At 40.6% G+C, this 27,903-nt stretch overlaps 2 protein-coding genes across 4 annotated transcripts in view; one reads left to right on the forward strand and one right to left on the reverse strand.

Moving 5' to 3' along the window:
• INTS8 (integrator complex subunit 8) lies at window positions 1-25,788 on the forward strand. Its single transcript, XM_030445195.1, has 27 exons — window positions 1-380; window positions 1,865-2,039; window positions 3,608-3,748; window positions 4,151-4,222; window positions 6,998-7,049; window positions 8,016-8,198; window positions 8,701-8,808; window positions 9,518-9,673; window positions 10,170-10,270; window positions 11,663-11,804; window positions 12,972-13,042; window positions 13,180-13,355; window positions 14,025-14,158; window positions 14,753-14,863; window positions 15,556-15,757; window positions 16,293-16,414; window positions 17,462-17,646; window positions 19,072-19,105; window positions 19,588-19,644; window positions 19,728-19,789; window positions 20,813-20,931; window positions 22,765-22,868; window positions 23,682-23,732; window positions 24,413-24,486; window positions 24,581-24,645; window positions 24,749-24,792; window positions 25,054-25,788. The coding sequence occupies exons 1-27, from the start codon at window positions 251-253 to the stop codon at window positions 25,168-25,170; spliced, it is 2,988 nt and encodes a 995-aa protein (XP_030301055.1). The 5' UTR covers window positions 1-250; the 3' UTR covers window positions 25,171-25,788.
• Window positions 25,204-27,903, reverse strand: part of CCNE2 (cyclin E2) — a 16,834-nt gene continuing 14,134 nt past the window's right edge. For 2 of the 3 annotated variants that reach the window (XM_030445197.1, XM_030445196.1), the window contains exons 11-12: window positions 26,984-27,138; window positions 25,783-26,598 (exon numbers count right to left, since the gene is read on the reverse strand). In XM_030445197.1, the coding sequence (XP_030301057.1) occupies window positions 26,497-26,598; window positions 26,984-27,138 (257 nt within the window). In that variant the 3' untranslated portion in view covers window positions 25,783-26,496. Of the gene's footprint in view, window positions 26,599-26,983; window positions 27,139-27,903 lie in introns of all 3 variants that reach the window. The other variant, XM_030445198.1, reaches the window with a different exon arrangement.

The raw sequence follows: 27,903 nt of genomic DNA on the forward strand, positions 1-27,903 counted from the left end.
GCCTATGGGAGCCGGCGGCCAGAGCCCCGGTCCTCCCGCCCCGGTGAGCGGGGCCCCGCCCCGGGCTGCGCTAGGGACCGGGGCTCCGCTCTGAGGGGCGGGTCCAAGCGGGGTCCGTCCCCCTGCACGGCCCAGGGGGCGGTGGCCAGCCGCCATCTTGTCGCCGCCACCACCGTCTCCTGCGGGGGAGGGTGCGACAAGCGCGGCCGCTGTACCGGGGTGGGGACGGCTTCAGGGCCGGGGGACAGCCATGAGCGCGGAAGCGGCGGACCGGGAAGCCGCCACCTCGAGCCGTCCTTGTACGCCGCCGCAGACCTCCTGGTTCGAGTTCCTGCTGGAGGAGTCCCTGCTGGAGCAGCACCTGCAGAAGGCCTCTCCCGGTGCGTGTGGCGCGGCCCCCCTGCCGGCTGTCTCCCCATGGCTCCTCAGCAGGCGCTGCTCAGCGTCCCTGCCCACGGGTCCCAGCGAAGAAGGGTTCGCTCCTTTCCCTGCGGGCCCCTTCCCCTGCGGTTCCTCCGCTGCCTTGGCGGGGCCTGTCTGCTCCTCTGCTGCCGCCCGCTCGTCCTCCCTCGTCCCCCCTCCCCCGTCTCGCCCGTCCCTCCCCCGTCTCGCCCGTCCCTCCCCCGTCTCGCCCGTCCCTCCCCCGTCTCGCCCGTCCCTCCCCCGCCTCTCCCTCCCTTCTTCGTCCCTCCCTCCCTTCTTCGTCCCTCCCTCCCTTCTTCGTCCCTCCCTCCCTTCTTCGTCCCTCCCTCCCTTCTTCGTCCCTCCCTCCCTCCCTCCCTTCCTTCCTCCCTTCCTTCCTCCCTTCCTCCCTTCTTTCTCTCCTCTTCCCCTCTCCTTCCATTCCTCCCTCGCTCGTCCCTCCCTCGCCTTTTCTCCCTCCCTCATCTCTCTCGTCTCTCCCTCCCTCATCTCTCTCGTCTCTCCCTCCCTCATCTCTCTCGTCTCTCCCTCCCTCTCTCTGGGCTCCCCCCGGGGATGCTCCGCGGGTCTTTGCTGCATCCGAGGAGCCGGTCTGGGCGCGTTAGGGCAGCCAGGCAAGGCACTAGAGGCCTCCTAAAGGTTCAGTGCTGAAAGTGCTGTGTCTTCTGAGGCCTGGAATGAATAGAAACCCAGTCCATTGCGTTATAGGAAAATTAGCATATTTTAAACCAACTGATTTTTTTTTTTATGAGCATAAGTGGGAATTATATTTTTCATTATGTGAATTCTACAAGCAGGTGGAGGATATAGGAAAATCTGGGACAGTATTACCTCTATAAAAAGTAAATTTAAGCATTGGCTGGCTTTATTTTTGTGTTTAGATCTTATACTGATATTTTGCATTTAAAAATTATTAGTATCAGTCTTATGTTTCACAAAGTTCAGGGAGAGTGTAATTGTTACAGTTTGGCTTCAGTTTCTCAAAACAGCTCAAAGGTATTGGAGAAAATTTATTATAAGGAAGAGCTCTAGAGGCCTTTTTCTTTAAATCATTCTAAAAGTATTTTACAGATGTATTCAGAAGTACCAGCAGTTTGTAAACATATTTTAAAATGTAGAGAATTGCAAGTAAGTCTATATTTTTACAATACCTAACTTGCTGTTTCAATAGGCAGCATTTATTTTCTGTAGATGCAGGTACTGAGACATAATTAATGCAAACATATCAGAATGTGATTACCCTGACCATGTAAACCTGAAGGTTAAATAAAGATATCTTAACTGTCTGGTTTGAGACAGCATTTGGCATTAGAATCCCAAATGTCAGGTGCTATAAAAATGTTGTCAGCTATAAAAACGGCAATGAGGCGAGATCCCTCTTTTTGGTTGCAACAATTTCTGGGCTTACAAAGAATCTGAAGAGTGGCTCTGTTTTTTGTAGATCCACCACCTGTGCAGCTGATTGTCCAGTTCTTGGAACAAGCTTCAAAACCATCTGTGAATGAACAAAATCAAGTGCAGCCACCACCTGATAACAAAAGAAACCGCATTTTAAAACTCCTTGCTCTTAAAGTTGCGGCTCATCTGAAGTGGGACTTGGATGTGTTAGAGAAAAGGTACAGTCTCTTCATTGTCATGCTGAGATTACTAAATGGAAGTGGTTTTAGTTCTTTATTTTAACAAATAGAAATCTGTCTTGTTCTTTTTTCTGACAGAATCTGTCTTATATTAAGAAAAGTCTCGGGTGTTACAACTGAAATCAAGTTCAATTTAATCTCTGAGTTAGGAAAGGGTGTTGACAAAGGCAGTGTCTTTGAGCAAAGCCAAACTGTTTTGGAATTAGAGAAGAACAGTGAGGTTTAGGCATGAAGATGTACACATCTAAACTGCAAAAATAGGAGTTTTAGGTTGTATTTTCTTCAGTGACAAAACAAGCTTAAGTTTCCCCATTCTGACATGTTTGAAATTGGAGGTCTTTTAAGGCTGCTTCCTTTCCTGCAGGAAGAATTTATTCATTTATTCGTTGTGTGTCTTCTGTCAAATAGTACCTCTGCTTCTTAAAATGCAGGTGCAGTCCAGCTTGCAAGAGCAGCCCTACTGTATGACTCTATTGGGCTGATTCTGGGGTTTGATAGGATTGTTTTGTTTAAATGTGGTTTTTATGAGAATCAGTCTGAAGTAATTTCATCTACTAAAGAGTTCTTTTAGTTCATTAAGTCTAAGTTTGTTCTTAATTAAGATATGTGCTTTTGTTTTTTAGCTGCTTATGCCCAAAGATTCAGCCTTGGTAGATAAAAAAGAGTCCATTTTTTTTCTAAGTCTTCTGCTGTTATAACCAGTTTAATTATATTCTGCTCTTGCCAGTGACAAGATTCCTGGACATCACGTAGCAAAAACATTGTTTGCTAGTTTAAAATGTCTGTTTAATAACAGACCTGGAGTCTGATATTATGCAAGACCTAAAATTCGTTAGAGGGGAATTCTGGCTTTAGTTGCTAAAAGTGTGGTTTGACTCATTGGTTTCAATGCCAGTTTTGCAAAAAATGTAATTTTTTTGTGACATGAAAGGTACTTTGGCAGTAGCTGATAATTTCTAATTTTAAATTATGTCTAAATTAGTCTTCCAGTTGTGTTAAATTATACCTCAAAAAGTTGGAATGAAGCAGTCCAGCCTGCAAGCCTTCTCATTTTTTTTAAGGAAGCTTCTGATCCAGTTTATGTATATTTTACATAATACAGCTTCCAGTGCTCTATAGTGTTCTATTCCAGTTCCTAGTCTGAGCTTCACTGTTTGCTGGTGGGTGCTGCAGAAAGGGAGATAAGCCATAAGAGAACAGAGAAATGTTCCCTTTACTTAAGTGAAATTAAGTTTGCAGTGGAAATGTGGTTGTTTACCTTCTAGAAGTACAGTCTGGGAGTATTTTGAAAATAATTTCTTATTGTTTGGGTCCTGCCTTTATAGGTGACTGCATTGTTCTGGGGATGTGTCTGTGTGGGCTAATGCAGTGGTGTACAGTAGTAGTTCAGCTGCCAGGGCATTTAGTTATGCTAAATAAACATAGCACCCTTACTGCCATGGGTTATTAAGTAATAATACAGTACTGAATAGTTGTATGTATTATTTAAATATTTCCAGGAGTGAGATTACTTTGCAAGGTATCTGATTTTTTTTTTTTTTTAATAGCTTGTCTGTTCCTGTATTGAACATGCTACTGAATGAACTTCTTTGTATCAGCAAAGTTCCCCCAGGAACTAAACATGTGGATGTAGACCTGTCCAGCTTACCCCCAACCACTGCAATGGCAATACTACTCTACAATAGATGGTAACTATTTTAAGAGAGTAATCTTAAAATTGTAATAGAATAAAACAATGTTTTTTTCTGTCTATATACTTGTACACAGAAGGAGAAAATCTTAAACTAGTAGTAATTTTGTGACCTGTAGGTAGCTTATAGGAGCTGAGTATGAAAAGCTGTTCAACTGCTGATGTTCCACTGGTAGTGGTTTGAAGTGTCACCTCATAAAGATATAAATCTTGGTGTCTTCTAAGTTTTTATGGCTGTAAGAGCACTTCTTAAACACTGTATTTGCTCTTGAGTAGAGGATGTATTCCAATGGTATAATGTATCTGAAATGATAAACTGATATTTGTAAGAGGTATGCAATCTGCTTGCTACATTTCTGAAGCTAATGGCATTTTTTGCTTAATTTTCTCCCCTGTATAGGGCCATAAGGACCATTGTTCAAAGCAGCTTTCCTGTAAAGCAACCAAAACCTGGTCCACCTCAGTTAAATGTGTAAGTTAAAGACACAATTCATTTGAGCTTCATGTGCATTTTGTAATCAGAATTTTAATTTGGATTGCATTTGAATCAAATATTCAGTAAGATACAGTTGCTTAAAATGGGTAGTTGTAGTATAGAAAACTTGCATTTATTGGAAGTATATTCTTTTTTTCTCACCAGACATTCCTGATACATGGATTTACTTGTCTGTTGTTCTACTCATTCAATATATTATAGTCTTAGTGACCTAGAGGCATGAAAAATCATGGGGAGATAGGGAGATGGCAGTTTTCCCAGGCAGAATGCTGGCTGCCTGGTTTAAACAGGTACATCTCTTGTATCTTGTTTTACTTCAGAGTAACTTCTTAGGCTTCTGGAGCCTATAGAAGGTGATAAAAATCTAAACAGCCCCCCTGTAATATTGAAGGACACAGTCAGTGACCTCTTGAGCTGCTTGGACCCCCACAAGTCTATGGGACCGGATGGGATCCACCCAAGAGTGATGAGGGAGCTGGCAGAAGAGCTCGCCAAGCCTCTCTCTATCATCTACCAACAGTCCTGGCTCACGGGGGACATCCCAGACGATTGGAAGTTGGCGAATGTCACGCCAATCCACAAAAAGGGCCGGAAGGAGGACCCGGGAAACTACAGGCCCGTCAGCCTGACCTCAGTGCCTGGCAGGGTCATGGAGCAGATCATCCTCAGTGCAATCACACAGCACCTGCAGGATGGGCAAGGGATCAGACCCAGCCAGCACGGGTTTAGGAAGGGCAGGTCCTGCCTGACCAACCTGATCTCCTTTTATGATCAGGTGACCCGTCTGGTGGATGAGGGGAAGGCGGTGGATGTGGTCTACCTGGATTTCAGCAAAGCCTTTGACACCGTCCCCCATAGCATTCTCCTGAAAAAGCTGTCAGCCCACAGCTTGGACAGGGACACTCTGTGCTGGGTTAGGAACTGGCTGGAGGGCCGGGCCCAGAGAGTGGTGGTGAACGGGGCTGCATCCAGTTGGCGGCCGGTCACTAGTGGTGTCCCCCAGGGATCAGTATTGGGCCCAGTTCTGTTTAATATCTTTATCGACGACTTAGACGAAGGGATTGAGTCCATCATCAGCAAATTCGCAGATGACACCAAGCTGGGAGGAAGTGTGGACCAACTCGAAGGCAGGAGGGCTCTGCAGAGGGACCTGGACAGACTAGAGAGCTGGGCCGATTCCAACGGGATGAGGTTCAACAAGGCCAAGTGCCGGGTCCTGCACTTTGGCCACAACAACCCCATGCAGCGCTACAGGCTGGGGACAGAGTGGCTGGAGAGCAGCCAGGCAGAAAGGGACCTGGGAGTCTGCATTGACAAGAAACTGAACATGAGCCAGCAGTGTGCCCAGGTGGCCAAGAAGGCCAATGGCATCCTGACCTGTATCAAAAACAGCGTCACCAGCAGGTCCAGGGAGGTGATTCTGCCCCTGTACTCAGCGCTGGTTAGGCCACACCTCGAGTACTGTGTCCAGTTCTGGGCCCCTCAGTTTAAGAAGGATGTAGAGGTCCTGGAACAGGTCCAAAGGAGGGCAACCAGGCTGGTGAAGGGACTCGAGCACAGGCCCTATGAGGAGAGGCTGAGGGAGCTGGGGCTGTTCAGCCTGAAGAAGAGGAGGCTCAGGGGAGACCTCATTGCTGCCTACAACTACCTGAAAGGAGGCTGTAGCGAGGTGGGAACTGGACTCTTTTCACAGACGACCTTCAACAAGACAAGAGGACACAGTCTTAAGTTGTGCCAGGGGAGGTTTAGGTTAGATATTAGAAAGAATTTCTTCACGGAGAGGGTGATTAGGCTATGGAATGGACTGCCCGGTGAGGTGGTAGATTCTCCGTCCCTGGAGACATTTAAAAAAAGACTGGATGTGGCACTCAGTGCCATGGTGTAGCAACTGCTCCGGTGGGTCAAGGGTTGGACTAGATGATCTCTGAGGTCCCTTCCAACCCGGCTAATTCTATGATTCTAACTTGCTTTATACAGTTGTTCCAGTATAGCAGTTTGCTGCATTATTTTGGTGACTTGAGAAATAAATTGCTCCATTAGGTAATTGTAATTTAAAGTCAGTATTCATTTTGCATTCCAGAAGTTGTGTGGATTTAGTTACAACCTGTCTTTAAATTCCAATGTCTTTTTTGTTATGAATCTCTCTGAAAAAGTTCAGTATGTCAGTGGTACTTTCCATGTGTTTTGTGTTAACTTTATGCTCTAGTATTAGGCCATACTTGTTTGAGAGAGTTTGGTAAATATATTGTTTAAAAATACTACTGCTGCTTCTCCTTGTTTTACGACAAATCTTGTCCCATATGAATCGGAGTCTGACCTGAATCAAAAAATCTCTGTGGGAAATAATTTAAAAATACTTTTGGTTTTCACATAAACACATGAATGCACTTCTGCCCCTGACACATGCTTGAGAAGATTTAAATAGTGAAGCTTCAAGGGGCTTGAGGCTGATTCCTTCATGATAATGAAGGAATTTTTTTGCTAATATTAAGTCTGATTTTTAAAGAAAAAAGCCACAAAAATTTTGTAAATTCCATTTTATTGAATCATGTTCTCATCCAAAGCTACATGTCATTAAATAAATCTCTGTTTTAGACATAGATAATTAAGAGCAGTCAGTGGTTCTGCATAATGATGTTTAAAGTGTAATTAAAACTTATTATGAATTAAATGTTGTGGTCCAGAACATGAAGTAGAAGAATATGGAGTCTTGTTTTAGAATTGAGATCTTGACCTCTTTGTATTTTCTAGGATGAACCAGATGCAGCAAGAAAAGGAACTAACTGAAAACATTTTGAAAGTGGTGAGAAACTTAATTTTATTCTCTTGGTTTTGTTTGGTTTTGCATGTAAATACAAATGGTCAGGAAATAATTGAATCACAGTTGTTTTGTTGGATTCATGTTATATTTGCCACTTTTAATATTTGCTACAGTTCCACTGTGTACTTTACAGACAGTGCTGTCTGTGCTGGATATCATGGAATGTTTTCTGACATTCAAGTATTAATTCATCAGTGGATGCTTTTAGCCATATGAAGCCTTTACAAAATTAGTGTGTGGTTAGTGATTAAGATCATACCATGCTTCAGGTGCAAAATCATATGGCACCAAAATTCAACAGTTAATACTTCTTTTTAAAAAGGATTTAGAAACTGTTTTCTGTATGTAGCTTTCAACAGAAGGCTACTTGTGCTTAAAATGTTTTCCTTTGAGAGAGAAAAGAAAGAGGAACAACACACCTTCTACTTTTATAAGTAGCCTAGCTCATTTTCTTACACTTGTACTACTTGGAACCAGTTGCAGAATTTACATTATACATTTTCTACAGTTTTTAACTTTCATTTTTTTCAAATAGATGGAGATGGATACTGTCTAACTGTTTTACTTATTCATCAGAATTTTTGAAAAGACCTGCTCACATAGAAACTGGTTTTGTTTCAGCTGTGAAGTAAGAAAATTTACAGCCTGTTGCATAATTTGATAATCAGAAAAATGGACAAAAAGATGAAGGTGAAACAGAAAAATGTTTTGTTTCAAGTGGAAGAATTGATGCTGTTTCTCTGAGTACTTGAATCTGAAGCAGAAGTCACAAGTTTCTTTACTGTACAGGAAACATGGGAGCAGATTGTACATAGCAATAAGACAGGTGTATAAAAGTGCCTTTTTTAAATATCCCTTTACTGTACAGTTGCACTTCTAGTGTTTAAACCTCAAGTTGAATTCAAAAACAAGAGTTTAATTTTCTTCAATGCCTTTGAACTATTGCAGTTGAAAGAGCAAGCTGCTGATTCCATCCTTGTCCTGGAAGGAGCACTTAAAATGAACAAGGATCTTTATGTCCACACTATAAGAACTCTGGATTTATTAGCCATGGAGCCTGGTATGGTGAATGGAGAGACAGAGAGTTCCACAGCTGGACTGAAAATCAGTGCAGAGGAGATACAGTGCCAGGTAGCTAAAGCTCTTGGTTTATGTCTATTTCCTTAGACAAAGCTTTAAGTAATACTTTTGAGATGATAAATTGCAGTATTTTTCTATTAATATTCCTGTGTTCTTTTTTTTAATGCAGTGGGATATTGTGGGCTTCATTTTTGCATTATTAGAACTTTTTTCAACACTGTAAATATTGTTGCTTCCCCCAAGCCCTCACTTCCCTTGCACACCTCAGAGTAAACCATTACATGGCAAGGGCAACTTAACTGCATTGTTCTTAATGAATATGTGGAAATCATTCTGTGTATTTTGTACTGCCTGTGCAGAATAATTCATACTGAGATTGCAGTTAAAGAGGAAACAATTGAAGTACATGAGGAAAAGTATGCAGTGTGTATATATTTAGATAAAGGTAGGAATAGCTTAAATTGTGTCAGGTTTGAGCTGAAACACTTAACCTTGACTTTAAATGTTGTGTAAATTTCCAAGGCAATGTGTGTTATGTCAATGCTGTTTGCAGGTTTGCTATGATTTGGGTGCAATCTATTTTCAACAAGGAGCTACGAATGCAGCTGTTCAAGAAAATGCTAAAGAAAAGTTTTTCAAAACAAAGGAGTTGATTGCTAAGGTAATGAACATTTTATTAGCCTGTATGTTCAACTCTTCTAAAAATAACTTGTCTATTATTGCTTGCTTCATTAGCAATTTAATAATTATTGATGGTACACACAATCTTTGAAGAAATTTCATGGTATTTTAACAGCAATTTTTGTTTTTTCACATTGGCCCTTGTTTGAAATTATAGCAAGAAGTTGCAATATATTGCTGCTTTGTTCTACATTTTGTAATTAATATTATGTTGCACAAATTGTATTGATGAATGAAAATCAAGAACAGTATCTCCACTACTAGTGTTAACTGGATTGAGCATTTGATGTCCATTGTGATTTTCTGATTGTAGTGATGTCTTTTCAAGGAAGGTAACCAGATAGAACTCCATGCTTTAAGTTAACTCACTCACCTTTCCTGGGGAAATCAGATCATCTATGTTCTGACCTTTTAAAAAATTTAACATTTCAATTTACATCTAAGATTTGCTCCATTTTTAAAATTTTGCTTCATAATTACATTCCCTAGACTGCAAAACTCAAATGTATTTAAATAGAAAAAATATAGTCTGTGCTCTAAAGAGCACAAAAAAAGTATGCTGTTAAAAAAGAAACATGTGCATGAACATTATTTACTGTTTTTACTGTTAATTGGGAAACTCACAAGTGTTTCCAAATTACTTCTCATTAATATTTTGGCCACTAAGATTTGATGACCTCTTTTTTCAGAATGGTTCATCATCACTTCATTTTACCATTGATGAAGAACGATTGGCTGGGTACTGTCAAGCTTGTGGAATTCCCACCTCATCTTCTGGTGATGCATCTCAACAGGCAACACCTTATAGTCAAATCCACAGCTGTATGAAATCTGGCAACTATCAGGTAGGGTGCTTAAATAAATACACATTTATTTGAGGGTTTTCTATCATTCTATGATTCCCCCTGAACTGATAGGGATTTTAATTTAAGTGTTCCAGTTAAATGTTAATGTACTGTCTGAGAACACACAGATGTAGGAGTATAACACAATCTGATATGTAATAAATTACATAGATTACAATATCATTGATTCCATACAATCTAAATAATTCCTATGCCTGATGTCTAGAATTTTTTTAGAACCTAATTCTTTGGTTTTCAGAGAGTGTTGCTGCTGAGATGTGCAAGTTGTTTTGTGTTGTTTGTTGGGTTTGCTTTTTTTCCTTTGATTTTATGATGCTGTAGAACTTTTTTGTTGGTTGTTCAATGAATTTTATTGCATTCAGGTGCCAGCTGCTTTGGTTAGTTTGGTAACTTTTACCAGATTAAAAAAAAACTTTTTTAGGTTTGTTTGTTTTTTGCATTATCCATTGACTACCCATCTGTGTTTGTGTTGCAGGACTTAGTGAAGATATTCCTTGAAGATAATCTAACCCTCAGTTTACCTTTTGAGTTCAGGCAATCAGTGCTGAGAGAGCTCTTCCAAAAAGCTCAGCTAGGGTAAGACATTAATGATTTGTTCAATGATAATGAAAAGCACTTTTTATTATGAAAATCTTCTAACAAAAAATACTTGCATCCAAGAAACTTCAACTTTTATTTCTGTTAGCAGTAATGAGCTATGTTGTGATCTGTTTCAATGTGGACTTAAGTGAAAAAAATTTCTGAGTAAAAAATACATAAATTAAAAAACTCAGTAAAGTGCTCAAAGTCAATTGATCAAATGTGTGTTATTTTGTATATATAAGTACATATATATATAGATATATATAAAATTTACAACAATTAATGTGTCTTTTGGGGTCTTCTAAAACTTGAAGTCGAAGTGGTTATACAGGCCATCCTAAGCAATATGTTGCACAGGACTGTGTACTTCATTGGGAACACAGGCAGTGTAGTTATCTGTGATTAGGAGCCTCATGCACTGCTGAATTATCCCACAGTGGAAGAATTAGTATGGCACATGTATAGTAAGAAAATATTTATAATAAGCAGAGAGTAGGCTTGTTAGAAAGGCAGCTTCTGGATGGCTCCAAACTGAGAAGTGCTGAGCACATGGCCACATCCAAAATTCAACCTTTTGTGGAGCTTAGGCACTTGAATCAGGACTGTAAGGAAAGCATCTCCATATAATCACTATGATGATTCTTCTCTGAAGGGAAGGGGCCTACAAGTGTTTCAGTTGAAGAAGTGAGAGGCTCAGTTGTACAAATGTGTGTAAGGAAAAAGAAGTATTGATTTTCACATTGCCTCTTGGTGACAGACTCTGGTGTACGAACCTACTACTTACTGATTTCAGCTTTCACTTGAGCCAGAGAAAAATCAAATAAATATCTCTTAGGAAAAAACCTTAATTGCTGTTGTTTAGCTCTGTGTATGGCTGGTAACTGAGCACCTTCAGTGAGGAGTACAAGACAGAAGAGGGTTGTTGACTCTGCAGTTGAGTTGAAGCACAGAGAGGAAGATTAAGAGAAGGAAGCCGTTGGTTCTGGTTATTTGGTTTTGGGTTTTCTCCAGTGATTTTGTGTTCTGAGATGCATAATGTTCCTGAAGTCTTTTGGGGTGTCAGCCACACCTGAGGCTTGCCAGGAAGCAGTGCACCTTTGTGCCAGTTGCAGTGCTCTAGCTGGAGTTCCCTGTGGTGCTCATGCTGAAGCAATAATGAAGTCTGCAAATGAAACAGAGCTGTGAGCTGGAAGGGATTTTTTTTCTTTAAAAAAGTGAGGTCTTGGGTAAACTTAGGGAGATCCTGGGTCAAGTTTCCCAGAGTGCAGTCTTGGATGGAGACACATGCTCCAAACTTGGCTTGGGATCTGGAACCTAGAGTTTTGCTGTGATACCAACTCTGTTTGTCAGAGCAGTTCTATGATCTTTGGTTTTGTGTTCATGCAGGAATGATGCTCTGGATGAAGTTTGTTTCAAAGTCTGTGTGTGCAACACGGTCTGTGATGTACTGCAGGGGCGGACAGTTGATGTTCAGTTCTGTCAACTGTTCCTGAAACCCAGCAAAGAGAAAATAGACTTCCTTCTTGAGGTAAGAAATCATTTGAAATTAGAAGGGGAAACAAGTATTTAGTGAGATATCTCTTTCACAACAGAACCTTATTTTTGTTGCAAGTAATGCTAAAATTTCTGAAGCAGAGAAAAACACTTTGTAAGGTAACTTCTCAAACTTTATTCAGCTTCTTTGCAGTTAGTACAGTTGTATTCTGTGTAATTAGTCTTACATCTGTGGTCATAACTCTGTTTGTATCTGTTGAGTAGGAATCAATGTTGACCTGTTGCTTCAGCTTAGATTAAAAATTGCTGCAATTCCTGACATCATTAAATTGTGTAGTGGCATTGCTGTCACTTCTTCAAAGAACAAAGAAACAAAATCTCCAAGACAGATATACTAGGAAAAAAGTCTCTTGAAGAGTACCACTTTCCCTGACCAGGGTTGTTGTAAAAGTTGGCACTTTATGAAATGATCCTGAGTTATCTGTGAGAATTAAACAATTTCCCTCAATGAAACTTTTTAGGAAAGTAGTATTGCTCAAATTAAACACATTACTTTTGTTACTTTGCTGTTATTTTCAAATCTTCTTAATATGAGCCTTGTCTTTTGCTTGGCTGTTCAAGCATGTGGCAAAAGTTGACTGGCAGTACTCTCCACTTTAGAGGCAGCAAAGGCTGTTCCATCAGCTGCTTGTGTTAGAACATAACATGAGTGTCCTGAAAAACAAATAAATTCTTGCAGGCTTACAATCATAACTCAGCCATGTTGTTATCTTTCAACTACAGCTTTTTTAAACTGAGTGATTTATACAGGTTTTCTCTTAGAAATGTTGGTTCCATTTTAAACTCATTTGAAAAGGCTTTCTTATGTAGTTAATAAACTTGTGAGGCTGACTGATAACCGTCGCATTCGGTGTCAGCACACCTGAATTATCAGAGGAATACAGAAAAGGAATGTCATTGCTGTATGAGGGAAGATCAGGGTTGCTTGAAACAGGCTGCCCTGTGTAGGGGTTTGAAAGAAACTCTTGTCCATCTGTGTCTTTTGTCACAGTGTTTGTCAGATCACTTTGTTGCCTCCCATTAGAGAAGAGGGATACTTCCTGATACTAATTGTGAGTCAGAATTCTAGGCAGTAACACTGTAACTAAGTATTTTAAGAGTTCTCAGGGGCTGCTTAGTGATTTGGTGCTTTCTTTCCCAGGTTTGTTCGAAATCAATAAACTTAGAAAATGCTTCTGAAGCACTGAAGAGAAAATTGGCAGCATTTCTCAAGTATGTACCCATATTAAGTAAAAACTAAATTTACACTTTATAAGCAGTGTAACAGCACAATAAATGTTTTGAGAACTTATAAGCAGAAAAATAAGCAGCTTCTTCCTGTTCATGGATTAACTTTTTTATTTGCTTAGAAACTTGTGTTTGGGTTTGGAGGATCTTCAGCTTGTCTTCATGATTTCATCTCACGAGTTGTTCATAAAACTGCTGAAAGATGATGAACGGAAGCTGCTCGTTGATCAAATGCGGAAGAGATCTCCTCGAATAAACCTGAGCACAAAACCTGTGACTTCTTTTTATGATATCCCGGGTAATTTTACCAGTATTTCCATTAACATATGGAGACAGTGATGTCCATGCTTAAGGTTACTATGTGCAAGTCTGTTTTCAGAAGAAGTTTATAGAGAATACTTTCTGGTTTTAGCTGGTGAATGTCCCAGTTGTGACTGTGTTCTAGTTGACCACATGAAAGAGAGGTGTGGCAGCTGTTTTGAACTAACTCTGGATGTGGCAGCAATTCCCAGAAAGGGCCCTTGGCCTCTGGACTTAGAGCAAGACTAATGTGACTGTGTGATAAGCCGGACCACAGGGGTGCCATCTAGATGAAGTTTTAAACCTACAGAAGTGACATCCATATCTTTTCATTCAGCTTATTTGCTAGATACAGTTGTGAAAACATATTTTCACCAAGGCAGTATAGGAACACATTTTTTGGTGCAGATCTTGAGCCTGCTGCTTCACTGTAGCAAGGATAAGGGAATACTCAGAGCCGCTGCATGTGAGAAAATGTCCTGCAGCCTCTCAGGTCTGGGAAGCTAGCACAAGGTATTCATGGAAAGGCACAAAAGGATGTGTGGGGCCTGCAAAAGCATTGGTGTATCTGCTGTTTTCCTTTGTGTTTAAAATGTTGTACACTAAACAAATATAAGCATTGTCATTAAGAAGGAATGTGCTGGAGACTTGATTGCTTTTCTTCTAGCTTCAGCAAGTGTCAATATTGGCCAGCTTGAACATCAGCTTATACTGTCAGTAGATCCTTGGAGGATTCGCCAGATATTGATTGAGTTGCATGGTATGACTTCAGAACGCCAGTTCTGGACAGTTTCAAACAAGGTAATTTATTTCATGTGATCATGAGAGAGTGTAATTCAAGGACTGGCTAGGTGCCATAGGTAAAGAATGGGAAACACTTTCTCATAGATGCTCATTGTGATTATTTTTCCCCTTTTCTGCATAATGGTGGTTTAATAAGAACAGTTATATATACGTAAACTCACATTTTCTGTGAAAAGAGTTAGAATAAAATGTATAACCTTTGTTTTAAGGAATTACTGGCTGTGCCATAAGCTTTCCTTGTGAGAAAACAAATTTATTTGGCATAAGTATTCTGACTAGTTAGCAATATTGTTGCAGTTCAAGTTCCTGCTATTAAAAGCTTGAAGCAGGAGAGAGGACAAATTTTTTCTTTTTTTTTTTTTTTCCCTACTGATTTGTGCATATTCAGAGTATGAGCAAAACCGAGCAGGTAGCCATATTTATTGTACTTCTGTGAGCAATTAATTATTTCTGATTAGATGTAGAAATGAAAGTGTTGGCACTTAAATATCAGTCATTTCCAGTGTTTGAGTTTTGGTTTTAATGGTTTAAGCAGTGATGTGAATTCTAAAACCTGTTTCTGTGCAAATGTCCTATGCATTTCTCTCCCAGTGGGAAGTACCAAATGTTTACGGCAATGTTATTTTAGGAATCAAAGACAATCTCACTAGGGATTTGGTCTACATCCTTATGGCAAAGGGATTACACTGCTGTGCAATCAAGGTGAGCAAGGCATCTGAAGGTACTGTGGGGAGTTAGTTTGGGCAGCTGAATTTTACCAACACTAAAACTGCAGAAAGCCCTTTTTTCTTTTTGAGAAAAAGAACTGAACAACCAGGTAGTGAGGGAAATGTAATAAGAAGCTGTGTGTGTTGTATAATGGCTAAATGTTTGTATTGTAATTCTATCAGTAGAGTGAGGATAATGATTTTCAGTGGGTTAGGCTTGGAGATAATCAAAACTTTGTATGAATGAAGTTACGATGTACTAAAGCACATTGTATCTAAACCCAGGGGTGATTTGACTTCTAAGTCAGTGTTCTTCTTTATCAAAGTGCTGCCCTCTTGACTAACTGTTTTACATAAGCAATTTCTTGAAATGATGTTTTATTTGCTTGGTAATTGGCAGTACTGTAGTTTGCTAAACTATGAGGTAAAGGAGACCAATACCTGCTATGCCAACAGTTACTTGTGGTATATTTTTATTCAGAATTATTGCTTTGTTTGAAAAAGCTGGAACTTAAGTTCAAGTCAGAAAGACTCAAACACAAAATAGTAATTGAGATACTTGAGCAGTGCTAATGATAACAGTACTGAGGCTGGTTCAGCCCGAACAGAGCAGAACAGAGCAGTATTTTTAATGTTTTCTTGTATGAATCCATTAGGAACCATCAATGCACATCCTCTTTCTTGCAGGATTTTGTCCATGCAAAACAGCTTTTTGCTGCTTGCTTGGAGCTTGTGACAGAGTTCTCTCCAAAACTCCGTCAAGTCATGTTGAATGAAATGCTGCTTCTGGACATTTACACTCATGAAGCTGGAGCTGGTGTTTCTGGGGAACGTCCCCCTTCTGATCTTATAAGCAGAGTTCGAGGGTATTTGGAAATGAGAGTACCTGGTCAGTACATTCCTGTCCTCCCTGGGACACAGGAAAGCACAAAGCCTGAGAGAAAGAGGGGGGGTGAGGGAGGGAAAGAGTCAAGTTTTTATTGTAGATTTATCATTTAGGTGTGTAAAAGAAAAAACAACAGTGAAGTTAGACACTGGTTTGAGTGTTCAGAAGTTTGGTTAGTTTTTAGAAGCTGAAAATGAGAACAGTAACATCATGATGCCTGTGTATTGCTGAACACTGAGTTTCTGTTCAGTGGCATTGAAAGGACTTGAACAAGGTAAACATCTGCATTTTTACCTGAAAAGTTTTGCTGGTTTTTAAAGCAATCTGAATGGTTTCACACAGAGTAATGACTTGGAGGAAACTTGCTGCTGATTTTCAGAGGTGAAATCTAAGCATTGTTTTTTTCTGTGATAGAAGATACAGAACAGAAATGGCTGATTAGAGGCAGTGGGTTTAGCTTGTTCTCATGTATGCTTTGATGCCATGTTTTGTCCAAAAAAACCTGTAATAGTTAAGTAAAGAATCTCTCTTCTTCCAGATATTCCTCTTCGACAAGTTATAGCTGAAGAATGTGTTGCATTCCTGTTAAACTGGCGTGAGAATGAGTATTTAACCATGCAAGTTCCACTACCTCTGGTTCAGACTAATCCTTATGTGAAGGTAATGAGTGCTCACTGTCAAAGCCTTGTCAGGCTGTAATTGACTCTTTCCCACAGAAGTCTTATGTACTTTTAAAAGCATGTACCCTTCTGTCTCAAGTGTGTTGGGTTTTGTAGCCATAACAAGTCCAGTGTAGAAGGGCTGAGCAACAAGTGTGTTTGCTGGTTGGCAAAAGAGATGGAGGCTGTGCTACAAGAACAGATGAAATAAACAGCATCTCAGCCCTTGCTGGCTGCCAGCTGAGGTTGGTTCCATAAGCATCTCAGGCATGTGTGGCTATGATCCATAAGCTGATTGAAACCAGGTAGCACTTCAATGAGTAACTATCCTCTCTAGCTGGAACTCAGCCTAGATTCATACAGGAGTTATGAGAAGTGCAAAGATCTCAGTCTTCATGTCTGCTTGTTTTGCAGTTCCTAAGCCACTTCCATTCTAATAGGTTACATTTTTTAACCCAACACTAGTGTTGAATTTCTGGACACATTCAGGCTTTTTTTTTTTTTTTAAAAATGTTACTTTCAAAATGGTTTTACAGTATTGTTTCTACTTCAAAGACAGGCAATAAAGCTGAATGTAGGTTGTATTAAATAACAGATTAATTTTTGGCCTGCTCTGCTTACCTGAGATATTTCCTAATTTCCATTTTGAGGTACAGTTTTTTCCGTGTAGCAGAAGGTTCTGTTTTCAGTTCAGATTAATTATTATATAGAAGTTAAGGGAATTTTGGGGAGCCACCAGTCTTTGTAAAAACTATTTAATGTTTTTTAGGTTTTGTGCAATATACTTAAGTACAGAGTAAAGCTTTTTTTCTGGAGCCTGCAGTAATGAAATATACCTTAAGGAAACTAATAAAGGGAAAAATCCTCTGCTGTTTAATTCTTGTGTTCCAGGTTCCTCATCATTGTCCTCTGCTGCAATTCAGTTTTATTTCTTTGGAGTCTGTAACTTAAAATGTTTTGCTTACTAATTTTAAATACCAGTAGTTGCTTTGCTATGGTCATTGTCCAGAGAAGCTGTAGTTACTGTTTTTTCTCTTGCGTTTTATAGCTGGGACAGTTGCTGGCTGCTACGTGCAAAGAACTTCCAGGTCCCAAAGAAAGCAGACGGACAGCTAAAGATCTTTGGGAAGTTGTTGTACAAATCTGCAGTGTATCCAGCCAGCACAAACGAGGGAATGATGGTAGAGTGAGTTTGATAAAGCACAGGGAATCTACACTAGGCATTATGTACAGGTGTGTTTTCCTAAATTATTTTGAAAGATTGTTTGAATTGTGTATTTGACTCCAAGTTTCCTTGAAGAATTGTTTGGATTCCACTGTCAGAGTTGTGGCACTAAGTGAACAGTCTGCTCACTGGTGTCTTTGGGCATTAGCAATGATGTGGTGTTGACTTTCCTTTTCAGAGAGAGAAAAGGAGTGTGTGGGGTTGAGTTCGGTGTAGAGACACCAAAGCAGCTGTGCCTTATAATCAGTACAGGTCTTCCAGCAAAGTCAGTGGCATCTGGAGGGCAGTTCAGCTGACTGACTGGAGGTGTCTGCTTCACATTGAACAGAACTGCTCTGCACACTCCACTGACACTTAGCTGTTTCTATAACTGTTAAACACCAACCTCCCAGCATAGGTGTCTATACTTAGCTTTCTGTTTCTGAAGAACATACTCTGAAGATGTTATTCAATCTTGAAATTAAATTCTAGCTCACCTGAGAGGGCAAGGAAGACAGTATTGTCAGCTGGAATAATTTTACTGTCAGTTACCAAACCTCTGCTAGCCTTAGCCTTAGCTGATTGAGTGACTGATTCAGGACTCTGATTTATCCACTCAGTATCTGTTTTCAGCCTCTTCTTAAGTCCAAGTCTGATTATAAGTTGCCTATTAAAGTAAATTCTGGAATATGTGATTATATTGAACAGCTTTCCATGTTAGAAACTCAGAAAAGGCACCATTGCTAACTTACTGACTTTTTTTTTTGCCTTTCTTGAGCCAATGTGGTTATTGTGTGCCTAAAGGCCACCTGCTTCTGCTGCTGTGGGATGGGTGGAAGAGGGTACATGCTTGTTGTAGGTTTCCTCTGGCAAGGAAAAGGAAGGCAGTAGAGGTGTATTTCAGGATACTGAACTTTTTCCAGCCTCTTACTCAAACAGTAAAGGACAGTGACCCTGTTGTTTTATGGAAAAGAAACCATGAAAACTTTTCCAAACAGCCTGTGCTTGTCTGGATTGCCTGGTGACAATTTCTGATGTGGCACAACAAGGACATCAGTGTGCCTTATAAATGATCACAGTGTGCTCTCTTCTCTAAGCCTGCAGGTCACTGTTGCAAGCCTAGCTTGGAGTATTACAGTACAGTTAATTGCTTTCCCATTTAGAGTCAATGGCTGACTTACTACAAAGTGATTTTCATGCCTTTTAGAGCTTGATGGAATCAACAGTTGCCTCCTTAAATGTTTTAAATGTAAGACTTGCCAGTGACAGTATTAAAACTGAATAACCTACCTGGCCATTTTTACTTGTATACCCTGCGTTTGTAAACTTAGGAGTGAAGGAGTGTTTTGACAGGTGAAGAATTTGCTTTACTGACTTTTTTCCAGTATATTAAGTCTGCATAAATTCTTTGCTGTGGACAATTACTTACATGGATATTTGCCTCCCTAATTTAGGAGTGAATTGCTGTCCTTCATCAAAAAGCTTCGGGTAAGTTACAGTGGTCTTGAGAATGCATTTGCAACTGGAACTTTCTTCTGGCCTTTTCCTGTTAAGTATAAGACATCTGATGGCTAGAAATGTGTCTTATTTGGTCAAATCACTTCAGAATTTGCTATACCTGCCCTACAGCAGTGTGGAATAGCATACCTTGTGGGTCTGTTAATTCACAGAAAGTTGTAGGATACCTAGCTTAAGTTGAATGCTAGGCAGTAGCCACAGAAACAACATAAAGATGTGCAAAACCTACATAAAGTTTATATCCAAGAGGTTACTAAGGAAAATCTGAAGTAATGAAAGACTTCCTACAGAAACTTCTTGCAGTATTCCTGTGTTGCAGAATTCTTAAAAAAATACTGCCCCCTTTCAATAGAAAATTGCAATGATGTCTGAAGTTCTTAAGTAGCTTTAAAGCTTAGGGAAGAAAGTGGAGTTTAATTTGTTCATGGGACTTATTTTTTTTGTCCTTTCAGGAGCCATTGGTTTTAACCACAATATTGTCCCTGTTTGTCAAGCTTCATAATGTTCGGGTTAGTATATAGCATAAACATCTTACTTGGTTTTGTTGAAATGCTTTTCTCTTTAATACCTGTTACCATCCTTTTTCTCTTAGGAGGATATTGTGAATGATATTACAGCAGAGCACATTTCCATCTGGCCCTCATCCATTCCCAAGTAAGATGATAATTAAAAATACAGTTTTCAAAATACATGTTTATGTAGTTAGCTTGGTTCCAGTTACTGTGTATATTATTTATTGTGTGTTAGTGTGATTTTTGTCACGAGGCCATTCTTTTTGTGGGCAGATTGATCTGACTTCATGGAGGGTTTTGCTGCTAATTTGGTGGTCCTGATGGAGATACAATTCCAAGAAACTGAGGAGATTTTTTTTATCTGTGAGCTTTACTGAGATGTGTGTAACTATGTGAACTACGTAGTATTTTAATACAAATTAACTAATATTTTTGAGGCATGTTTAAAAATTTCTAAAATACTAAGTGGCAAATTATGTGTTCTGGCTAGATTGAAGTCAGATTCTCCAGTGAAGTTTAGAGGCTCTGTGAGGCTAAAGCATCACTGTTTTAGATTCCATGTATGCATCCAGAGAGAGAGAGAGAGATAGAGATGTGATGCTTAATGTGGTTCATCTGTCTAATTGGTCTAATCGGAATCTCAGTGTATATTATAATGTTGAACAGAAGAAAGTAATTTTCAAGGTTACCAGAATTAAGCATTAGGGGGAGAAAAAACAAATTTTTAAAAACAGCCATTGCACATGAGCTTTGGGAAGGGCTGCCCAAGCACTGTGCCAAACCATTTCCAGCCTTCCTTTCCAAGCTGGTCACAGGGATTGCTGTGGCCATTTATGCAGATGCTGTGGCAGTGTTTTCAGGTGTTGCCTGCAGGGTCCATGAAACTGAGAACATATATTCTTGCTCAGAAACCTTTTTTTTGTGTCAGCCACAGATAAATTTCTGACTTTTTGTCCAAGTTCCATCAGATTTGCTAGATTGAAACAATTCAACTGTAGTCTTAGTTAATACTTAATCTTTCCTGGAGTTATTTTTGCTTGACATTTAATGCAAGATGCTTTGGACTTTTAACTAGATATGAAATTAGATTAGTGTTTTTTACAAAAATCACCTAGGAATTAATTTTCTTCCTTTTTTTTCTCTCTTTTTTTTTTCTTCTTAATAGCCTTCAATCAGTGGACTTTGAAGCTGTGGCTGTTACAGTAAAAGAACTGGTCAGCTATGCATTAACTATCAACTCAAACAACCACTTCTGGTTAATTATTCAGGCAGATATATATTTTGGTAAGTGAAACCAATGTCTGCTTTTAGCATGTGTTTAGGGGTGCCTTGCTTCTCTGCCATTTGCCTGACATAGCCCTCCTTGTATTTCATCTTATTTTAATAAGCTTAAGTGTTACAAGAGTTGAAAATCTTTGGATGCAGTAGTGTGGGTGAATTTATCTGAGAGGTTGTCTAAGCCTGCAGAGAGACTTTTGAGGTGCCATGCAGACTTGCTTTTAGGGTAAGGGAAACTTTACTGTAAGAGCCATCATTCACTTTCTTGAGGGGTACAGGTAGTCCTTGAGTGGTATATTGATGCCACCCCTAAATTAGTGTCTTTTAGAAGTGAATGGAAAGTTGTGAGAATAGTGCTTGCATTTAAATGTAGAGATCAACTTCAGTGGAGTAGAAGATGAGCAGAGCAGATCTGAATTTTTATATAGGGAAGTACGTGATTTGTGAACAAGGAAGCATGAACTCCTAATCTGTTCTTAGTTGTGATGAGAAGCTCTTTCCTGTCATTCTGTCCTCAGCCACCACTTTCCTAGTACCCACTCTTGCTCCTCAGCTGAGAACAGCCTGCAGAATTTGGACGTAAAGTGTCTCAGATTGTGGGCACCATGGCATGCACCCAGACACTACCAGGGCTGCAGTTGCCTGGGGAAGTCTTGCCCATCCTAAGTGATACTCTGCTCTCCTAAATTAATTATTCCCCCATCTAGAGCCAGACCTTGGGGCTTACTTTGTAGTGCGAGTAGAGTGGTCAGAGGTAGGTGCTGAAGAATGAACTTTCAGAAGATGGCCAGATAGGTACAGTAGCACCTGGTGCATGTGCTAGAGAAGGACATGGCCATAGCTATCCTCAAAGGTGGCTGAACATACCTTTGACTTAAATTACCTGTTGAAACCAGTCCAGTGAAATTCAGCATTTGAGCCAGGTTGCTTTTTTTCTGGCAATAAAACAGGGTATGTGCTGTGCCTCTGCCATCTGCTTGCTCTTGCAGGAGGCAAGGTGCATGTTTCCAAATCTCTTTTTTTGGACCAGAGGGATGTCTGTGGTGTGCAGTAAGATGTAGTGCAGACATTGTAGCCTGTTGCTTCCAAAGGAAACAAATTTGTCTGGAAGATGCTTTATAACCATTGGGGTGAGAGGAGAGGTCTTCCTCTTCTGTTTAGGGCTGTTGCTTTAGATATGGGAGTGTGCTTCAAGGTTAGAAACTGGCTGTATTTACTGCTTGTACAAAGTGGAGCAGCTTCCCAGAAGGGGATTGTTTGTGTAGGAAGCCTCAGACTCTGCTGGCTGAAAGAGCAGTGGTTGGAGCACTCCTGGCTTGTGTCAGGTCTGTCTCTCAGAAGCAATGTGGACATGCAGACAGCTCTCACTGCAGAGCCCTTCAGGGCTGACTGGCTTTACAGCAGCTCAGTGAGAATTCACTGGGAGTAAAACAAGTGCTGAAGTATGAGGTGTGAGTGGTGGCACAAGCTTGCCCCCAACCCACACCAACCAAGCTCCTTCACTACCATCTGTGTGCTAAGTTCAGTGAAGACAAACTTCTTTTCCATTCTGTGGTTGATGGATTTAAAATAAAATACCTGAAAATGAAAAAGTCATTCTCAAAAGGCAGAACTCTGCCTCTTGCTGGGTTTCCTGATTGTGTAGTTTTCTGTCTGTCTCTGTTTTACCACCTCCTGTGTGTCTGTGCTTTTAAACAATGATATGCAAGTGCTTTTCCAGTAGAATTCAGCAATAAGATGTATGTACCAGCTATGAGATATTCTATAAACAGTTGATTTCAGTTGTAGAGTAACTGCTGTGTTTACTTTAAGACCTTATTTTGCTTATTTCCACTGCAGCAACGAATCAGTATTCAGCAGCCCTTCACTATTACCTACAGGCAGGAGCTGTATGCTCAGACTTCTTTACTAAGATGGTGCCACCAGATGTGTACACAGACCAGGTGAGTTAAAATGGGATTTAGATCTACAAAAACCTCTCTCTGGACTCTGTCAGCATCCTGATTGTCTGAGGAAACAAAAGTGCTAAACACACACATGTTCCTGTAGCCTGTTAAGATTTTACACCTGATGTGTTTAGGGATTTGAATCCTTGTAGATACATTTTTCTTTGTTTATTGCTTGAAGACTAGAAAATCCAAAGCTTTTTGTTCACTGAAGCACAGAAATAGAGACTGAGGGTGCAGAGCTGGCAGCTGGAATGCCCTGGTACTGAACTCCCAGTGCAGGAGTCAGCAAATGGGAGCCGAGAGTGCCTCCTGGTGTGGCCTTCTCCGAGCTGATCCCTGCAGAGCTACTCCCCTTGCATAGTGCCAGGGGGGCAGAGCAGCTCGGCACACAGGAGCTCTCGGCGCAGAGCATCTCTCAGCACACAGCAACTCAGCACAGAGCATCAGAGCTTGCTCAGCCTCACCAGCTCTGCTGGACCCTGGCCTTAGCAGCATTGCTGATCACCTGGGTGTGTGTGCTGGTCCCACCCTGGCCAGGCCTTTTCTGTGGGCAGCAGGTCAGCGTGAAGCTTCTCAGGAGATGCTCTTACCAGAAACAGCCCTTTGATAGCACAACTGCCCTCCTGAAGTCAGGGAGGCTCCACTGATCAGTAGATGGATGTGCTAAAACCCAGGACCTGCTGGGACCAGTTAGAAGAATGAAAAGTTATTTAGCTGGTCTTTGTATTTGAAAAAAATATATATTTAAAAATTGCTGTTTGTGTTCCAGCACTAGTATTTCAACTTTGTGTTTTAACCATTCTGCAGGTGATAAAAAGAATGATCAAGTGTTGTTCTCTACTGAACTGTCACACCCAGGTAAGAGGTGAAACATGACATTAAGTAAAACATTAGTTTAGAAATGTTGAAAGGTTGAGGGACAAACTTTTGAAAAAGTAGAAGTTAATCTAATTTCCCTTGTAAATGCAATCTGCAATAAAGTGTTTTGTTCTTGTTGCTTTTAGGACACTAAAAGGACTCCATGAGTAAACATGTCTGGAAATGTAACAAGTTGAAATAGTCTGTGGTTTTTTGTGGGTTTTTTGCCTTTTTTGCTCCCATTTTTTACCTAGGATAGAGGTGACATTTATTTCAGGTGGAGTTGAAAGAGACTGTGGTATCTGTGGGGTGGAACCTGGCCTTGTTCTCCATAGCCACATGGTCAGTGTTGTTTAATGGGCTTGTTCATTCTCCAAGAAGTAACAAGGCTTTTATCAAGCTCTGAATCAAGAACTATTAATATATTTGCAAACCTGGAAGCCAAGTCAGTCCCTTCAGACTTGAATGAAAACCCATTTTCTTCTTCTTAGCTACTGCTGTTGTTGGTATTTCTGAATAAGTTGTGTATGCTCTTGAAGTTCTTTGCTCAGAACATGCTGTGGAAACAAGTGCTTGGTTAGGTCTAGAACTGGAGTGGGATTGCTGAAGCAGTTTGTGGAAGACTTCAGTAGATGAGACAATTAAGGCTCTGAAAGTCACCTGTGAGTCTTTCCTTCCAGGTAGCTATTTTATGCCAGTTCCTCAGAGAAGTAGACTATAAAACTGCATTTAAGGCACTGCAGGAACAAAACAGGTAAATTACAACAAATTTTATACATAAGTGTAATATATTTGCATATATTCACATGTAATATCTGAATGTGCTAGATACCTGTGTTATCTTTTAGTCATGATGCCATGGATTCTTACTATGAGTACATCTGGGATGTCACCATCTTGGAGTATTTGACATGTATCCTTTCACTAGAATACCACTACACACAGCTCACACGGGATGTTGATGGTTGAAAAAAGTCTGTTTCCTACCCCAGTGTCTTTTCTTGACTTACATTCAGATCTCCACCACAAGAGAGGAGAGACAGACAAACGGCAGATAGCAGTAAGTGAACTCAGGGTGCTTTGGGGAAGGGGATTCCATTTCACACTCTGAAACCATCTTTGAAAAGAATTGCCACTTCAGGTGAAATGCTGTTGTGCAGTACTTTGGAGAGGGTGGATGCTCACCTAAGTTTTGCTGAGGTGGGGGTGGCAGAGCACGTTGTAGGAAAAACACACCAGTTGCACCAACACTGAAACTGGTGTGTAATAAAACAGCTTTACTTAGAGTGAGTGTTGCTAGTGCTGTTTCTTTTGTTTTCAGATAAAAGCCATTGGCCAGACAGAGCTGAATGCCAGTAATCCTGAGGAAGTGCTGCAGCTTGCTGCACAGAGAAGGAAAAAGAAGTTTCTGCAAGCAATGGCAAAACTTTACTTCTAGGGTAATTCTGGAAGACTACTGTAATATATGTGGCAGTGAAAAAAAAATTGCAAGGCTTTATTTTTAAAATTCATTTAAATTTTTATACAACATTTACAGTCCAGTAACTTTCTTTTTAGAAATAGATGAAATCTTAAAATAAACCCCATATTTTTACAAACTGTACAGAAGGTTGGAAACAACTTCAGCTAGTTCCACAATGGCTTGTTTGAAAATGATAGTAAAGTTGCTAAGAGAATGAGTGTAATGAGGATGGGGGTAGCACCTGATGCTCTAGTGCAGCTTCAGACTGCTGGATGTCATGTAAACCTTGCTCCTGGATGGTGGACACGGGTGGAAAGAGGACCAATACCCATCTTTCCCAGTACTGTCCCTTCATCACAGAAGTAAAGCACCTCATAGGCAGAGGTAGTGAATATTCCAAGGAAAACACAGTAGTTAATGCTGTTTAGAAACACTGATAAAATACAGCTCCACAGTTAGTTTAAAATACTGTTCCTACATGAGTGGTTGTAGAGTACCAGCAGCTCACTTTTTTCCATACCCTCTCCAGTGCTTGTTGTGTTTGGTCTTGTAAGCTGGTGGCTGGATTGTACAAAATAAAACTCCTTCCTTCAAGGACTATGCTTCTTCCAGTTAAGGGTAGTTGAGCAGCACCTTTGCCTGTACTCTTACCCAAGGTCAGTGCTACACTGGAACTTACATTTAGAGCAGCCCTAAAGGACCACCATAAATTCATCCTCCTCCTGTGGAGCTAGAATTTGTTGCAGGGCTGACTACACTGTAATCTAAAAGCAGTGGTTTCAAAAAAAAAAAAAAACCAAACCCAAAACTGCTGCCCCACTGACCTCTGTAATACTGCACCTGAGCTCCTGGGTGACAGGCACTAAGCACTGACCTTACAAAAAAAAAAAGAACCAAACAACAAGAGGTAATATGTACAAGCTGTCATAAAGTCTCCTGCATTGCTAGCCCAAGTTAAAGCAAGTTTGGCATGTAAGTTCAGTGGACAAACTTTGCCACTCAACCATGTTTAAAAAGTTCTTGGAACTCATAAGTTAGGAATTGTCAGAGTTAACCTAAGTTCTGTCTGAGAATGGACCAAAGTAATCCAGGCTCCTGTGAGAGCAGGGAGGGATGCTTGGTCTGAATCTTTTATCAAGTCTGTAGGAGGACACTGGTCTCAATTTCCATCTTCTGCTCTGACACATCTTTTACTGCTCAAGTCTTCAACAGCAGCAAAAAGCACGAGTCACCTTTAGTGCAGCCTTGTTCTGAAGCACCAAGTCCTGTTTCTGAAATGGTTCGTGAGGGTTTGTCCACCCTTCATTTCTTCTCTGTACTTTTGGGAGGGGTTATTATTCCTCCTGTTGACACAGGTGATAACTGACCTGGGGCAGTAGCTGCTACTCCACTGTTAACTTCTTCCTGTGAATGAGGGAAGGAAGAAGACAATTAAGAACTGTGCCAAGTTCTACTTTTGTTTCAGTACTACTGTTCAGCAGTGCTGCCTCACACTGCTGGTACAACTGAAGTATCCAGCATTAGGAATAAAAAAACTCATCAGCACTACACAACACAGTAAAGATTACATCATCTTTTAAACATTTCACCAGTATAGAGATACTAATCCAAGCTTTTACTTGTGGCCTTGTGAGTGTTACCATAAAACACCTTCAGTTGACAGCATCATCAAGCACAGACACTAAAAAGGTTGGGCCCCAGTGACCATGCTGGCTGAGGTGAAGCAAGCCAGGAGAAGGGCGTGTGTGATGAACTCTCAGAGCTGCCAGAGGATCCACAAACCACCTACCAGCATGTCCAAGTAATTGGTGTGCGTTTGGATGTTATGTCGATCTTCTGCTGCAACCTTCTTAAAGTTCTTCAGCTTCACAGAGACCTTTTTGGCCACGTTCACAAAGGGAACCATCCACTCTACACACTCTGAAATGCTGTCCCAGTCTAAGCCTAGAGGGTAGAACGCAGTAATACATTTAGATATCACAGAGGAGCTGCACAGTATTCCAAAGGGGCCATAAACTTAAAAAACCAAAACCAAACAACAGCAATAAATACTGTGCAGATAAAAATTCAGAAACAGCCTCCCAGAAACTCCTACCTTTTCCTTGTGCTTATTACATAAAAGCCATGAGATGGAGGATGGTGAGCACGGGCTCCTGAGCAAAGCTGCTCAGTCTGGAGGGTTTCTATTCCTTACCAGGGGAGGCTGAAGTTACTTTTGCATCTGGAGCACAAGGGTTTGGTCAGACTATAAAACCACACACACTATTGTCACAGTCCTTTATAAGGAATCAGTTGGCAGGACCTAGCACAGAGGCTAAGTGATGGCTGCTGACAGCCAAGGATGACTGCTTGATAACTACATTTTAGGACAAAAAAGCAGCCAAATAATAATCATAGCTTGTGATCCACCAAACAACTGGAAGTCATAGTGTACTAGCATTAGCCCAGAATGAAGAAGGGTGAATCTGCTTTGTTTCCCTAGCTAAGCCTGTGCTTCTGAAAACATTTCCTTCTTTTTTTGAGTCTTTAAACATGTGAAATAGTGTAAGGAAGGAAGTGAAATTAGAGGAGGGGGGGAAACCCCAACAGAAGAACAAAGTACTGGTGTCCATGTAGCTTCTGCTCTTCAGCAGCCTGGTAAAGCAACACGACACTGTTAGCAGCCTCAGGCACAGAGCAGCTTTCAGAATTCCCTGCCTAACAAGGCCA

Source organism: Calypte anna, chromosome 2, assembly GCF_003957555.1.
Source record: "Calypte anna isolate BGI_N300 chromosome 2, bCalAnn1_v1.p, whole genome shotgun sequence".
In the NCBI taxonomy this organism is placed as follows: domain Eukaryota; kingdom Metazoa; phylum Chordata; class Aves; order Apodiformes; family Trochilidae; genus Calypte; species Calypte anna.

Excerpts from the sequence above, each read along its gene's own strand:
- INTS8 (XM_030445195.1), top strand. The coding sequence starts at position 251 with ATGAGCGCGGAAGCGGCGGACCGGGAAGCCGCCACCTCGAGCCGTCCT. Across the intron at positions 13,043-13,179 it reads AAATTGGCAGCATTTCTCAA|AAACTTGTGTTTGGGTTTGG; the intron begins GTATGTACCCAT and ends TTATTTGCTTAG. Across the intron at positions 19,106-19,587 it reads CCTTCATCAAAAAGCTTCGG|GAGCCATTGGTTTTAACCAC; the intron begins GTAAGTTACAGT and ends TTGTCCTTTCAG.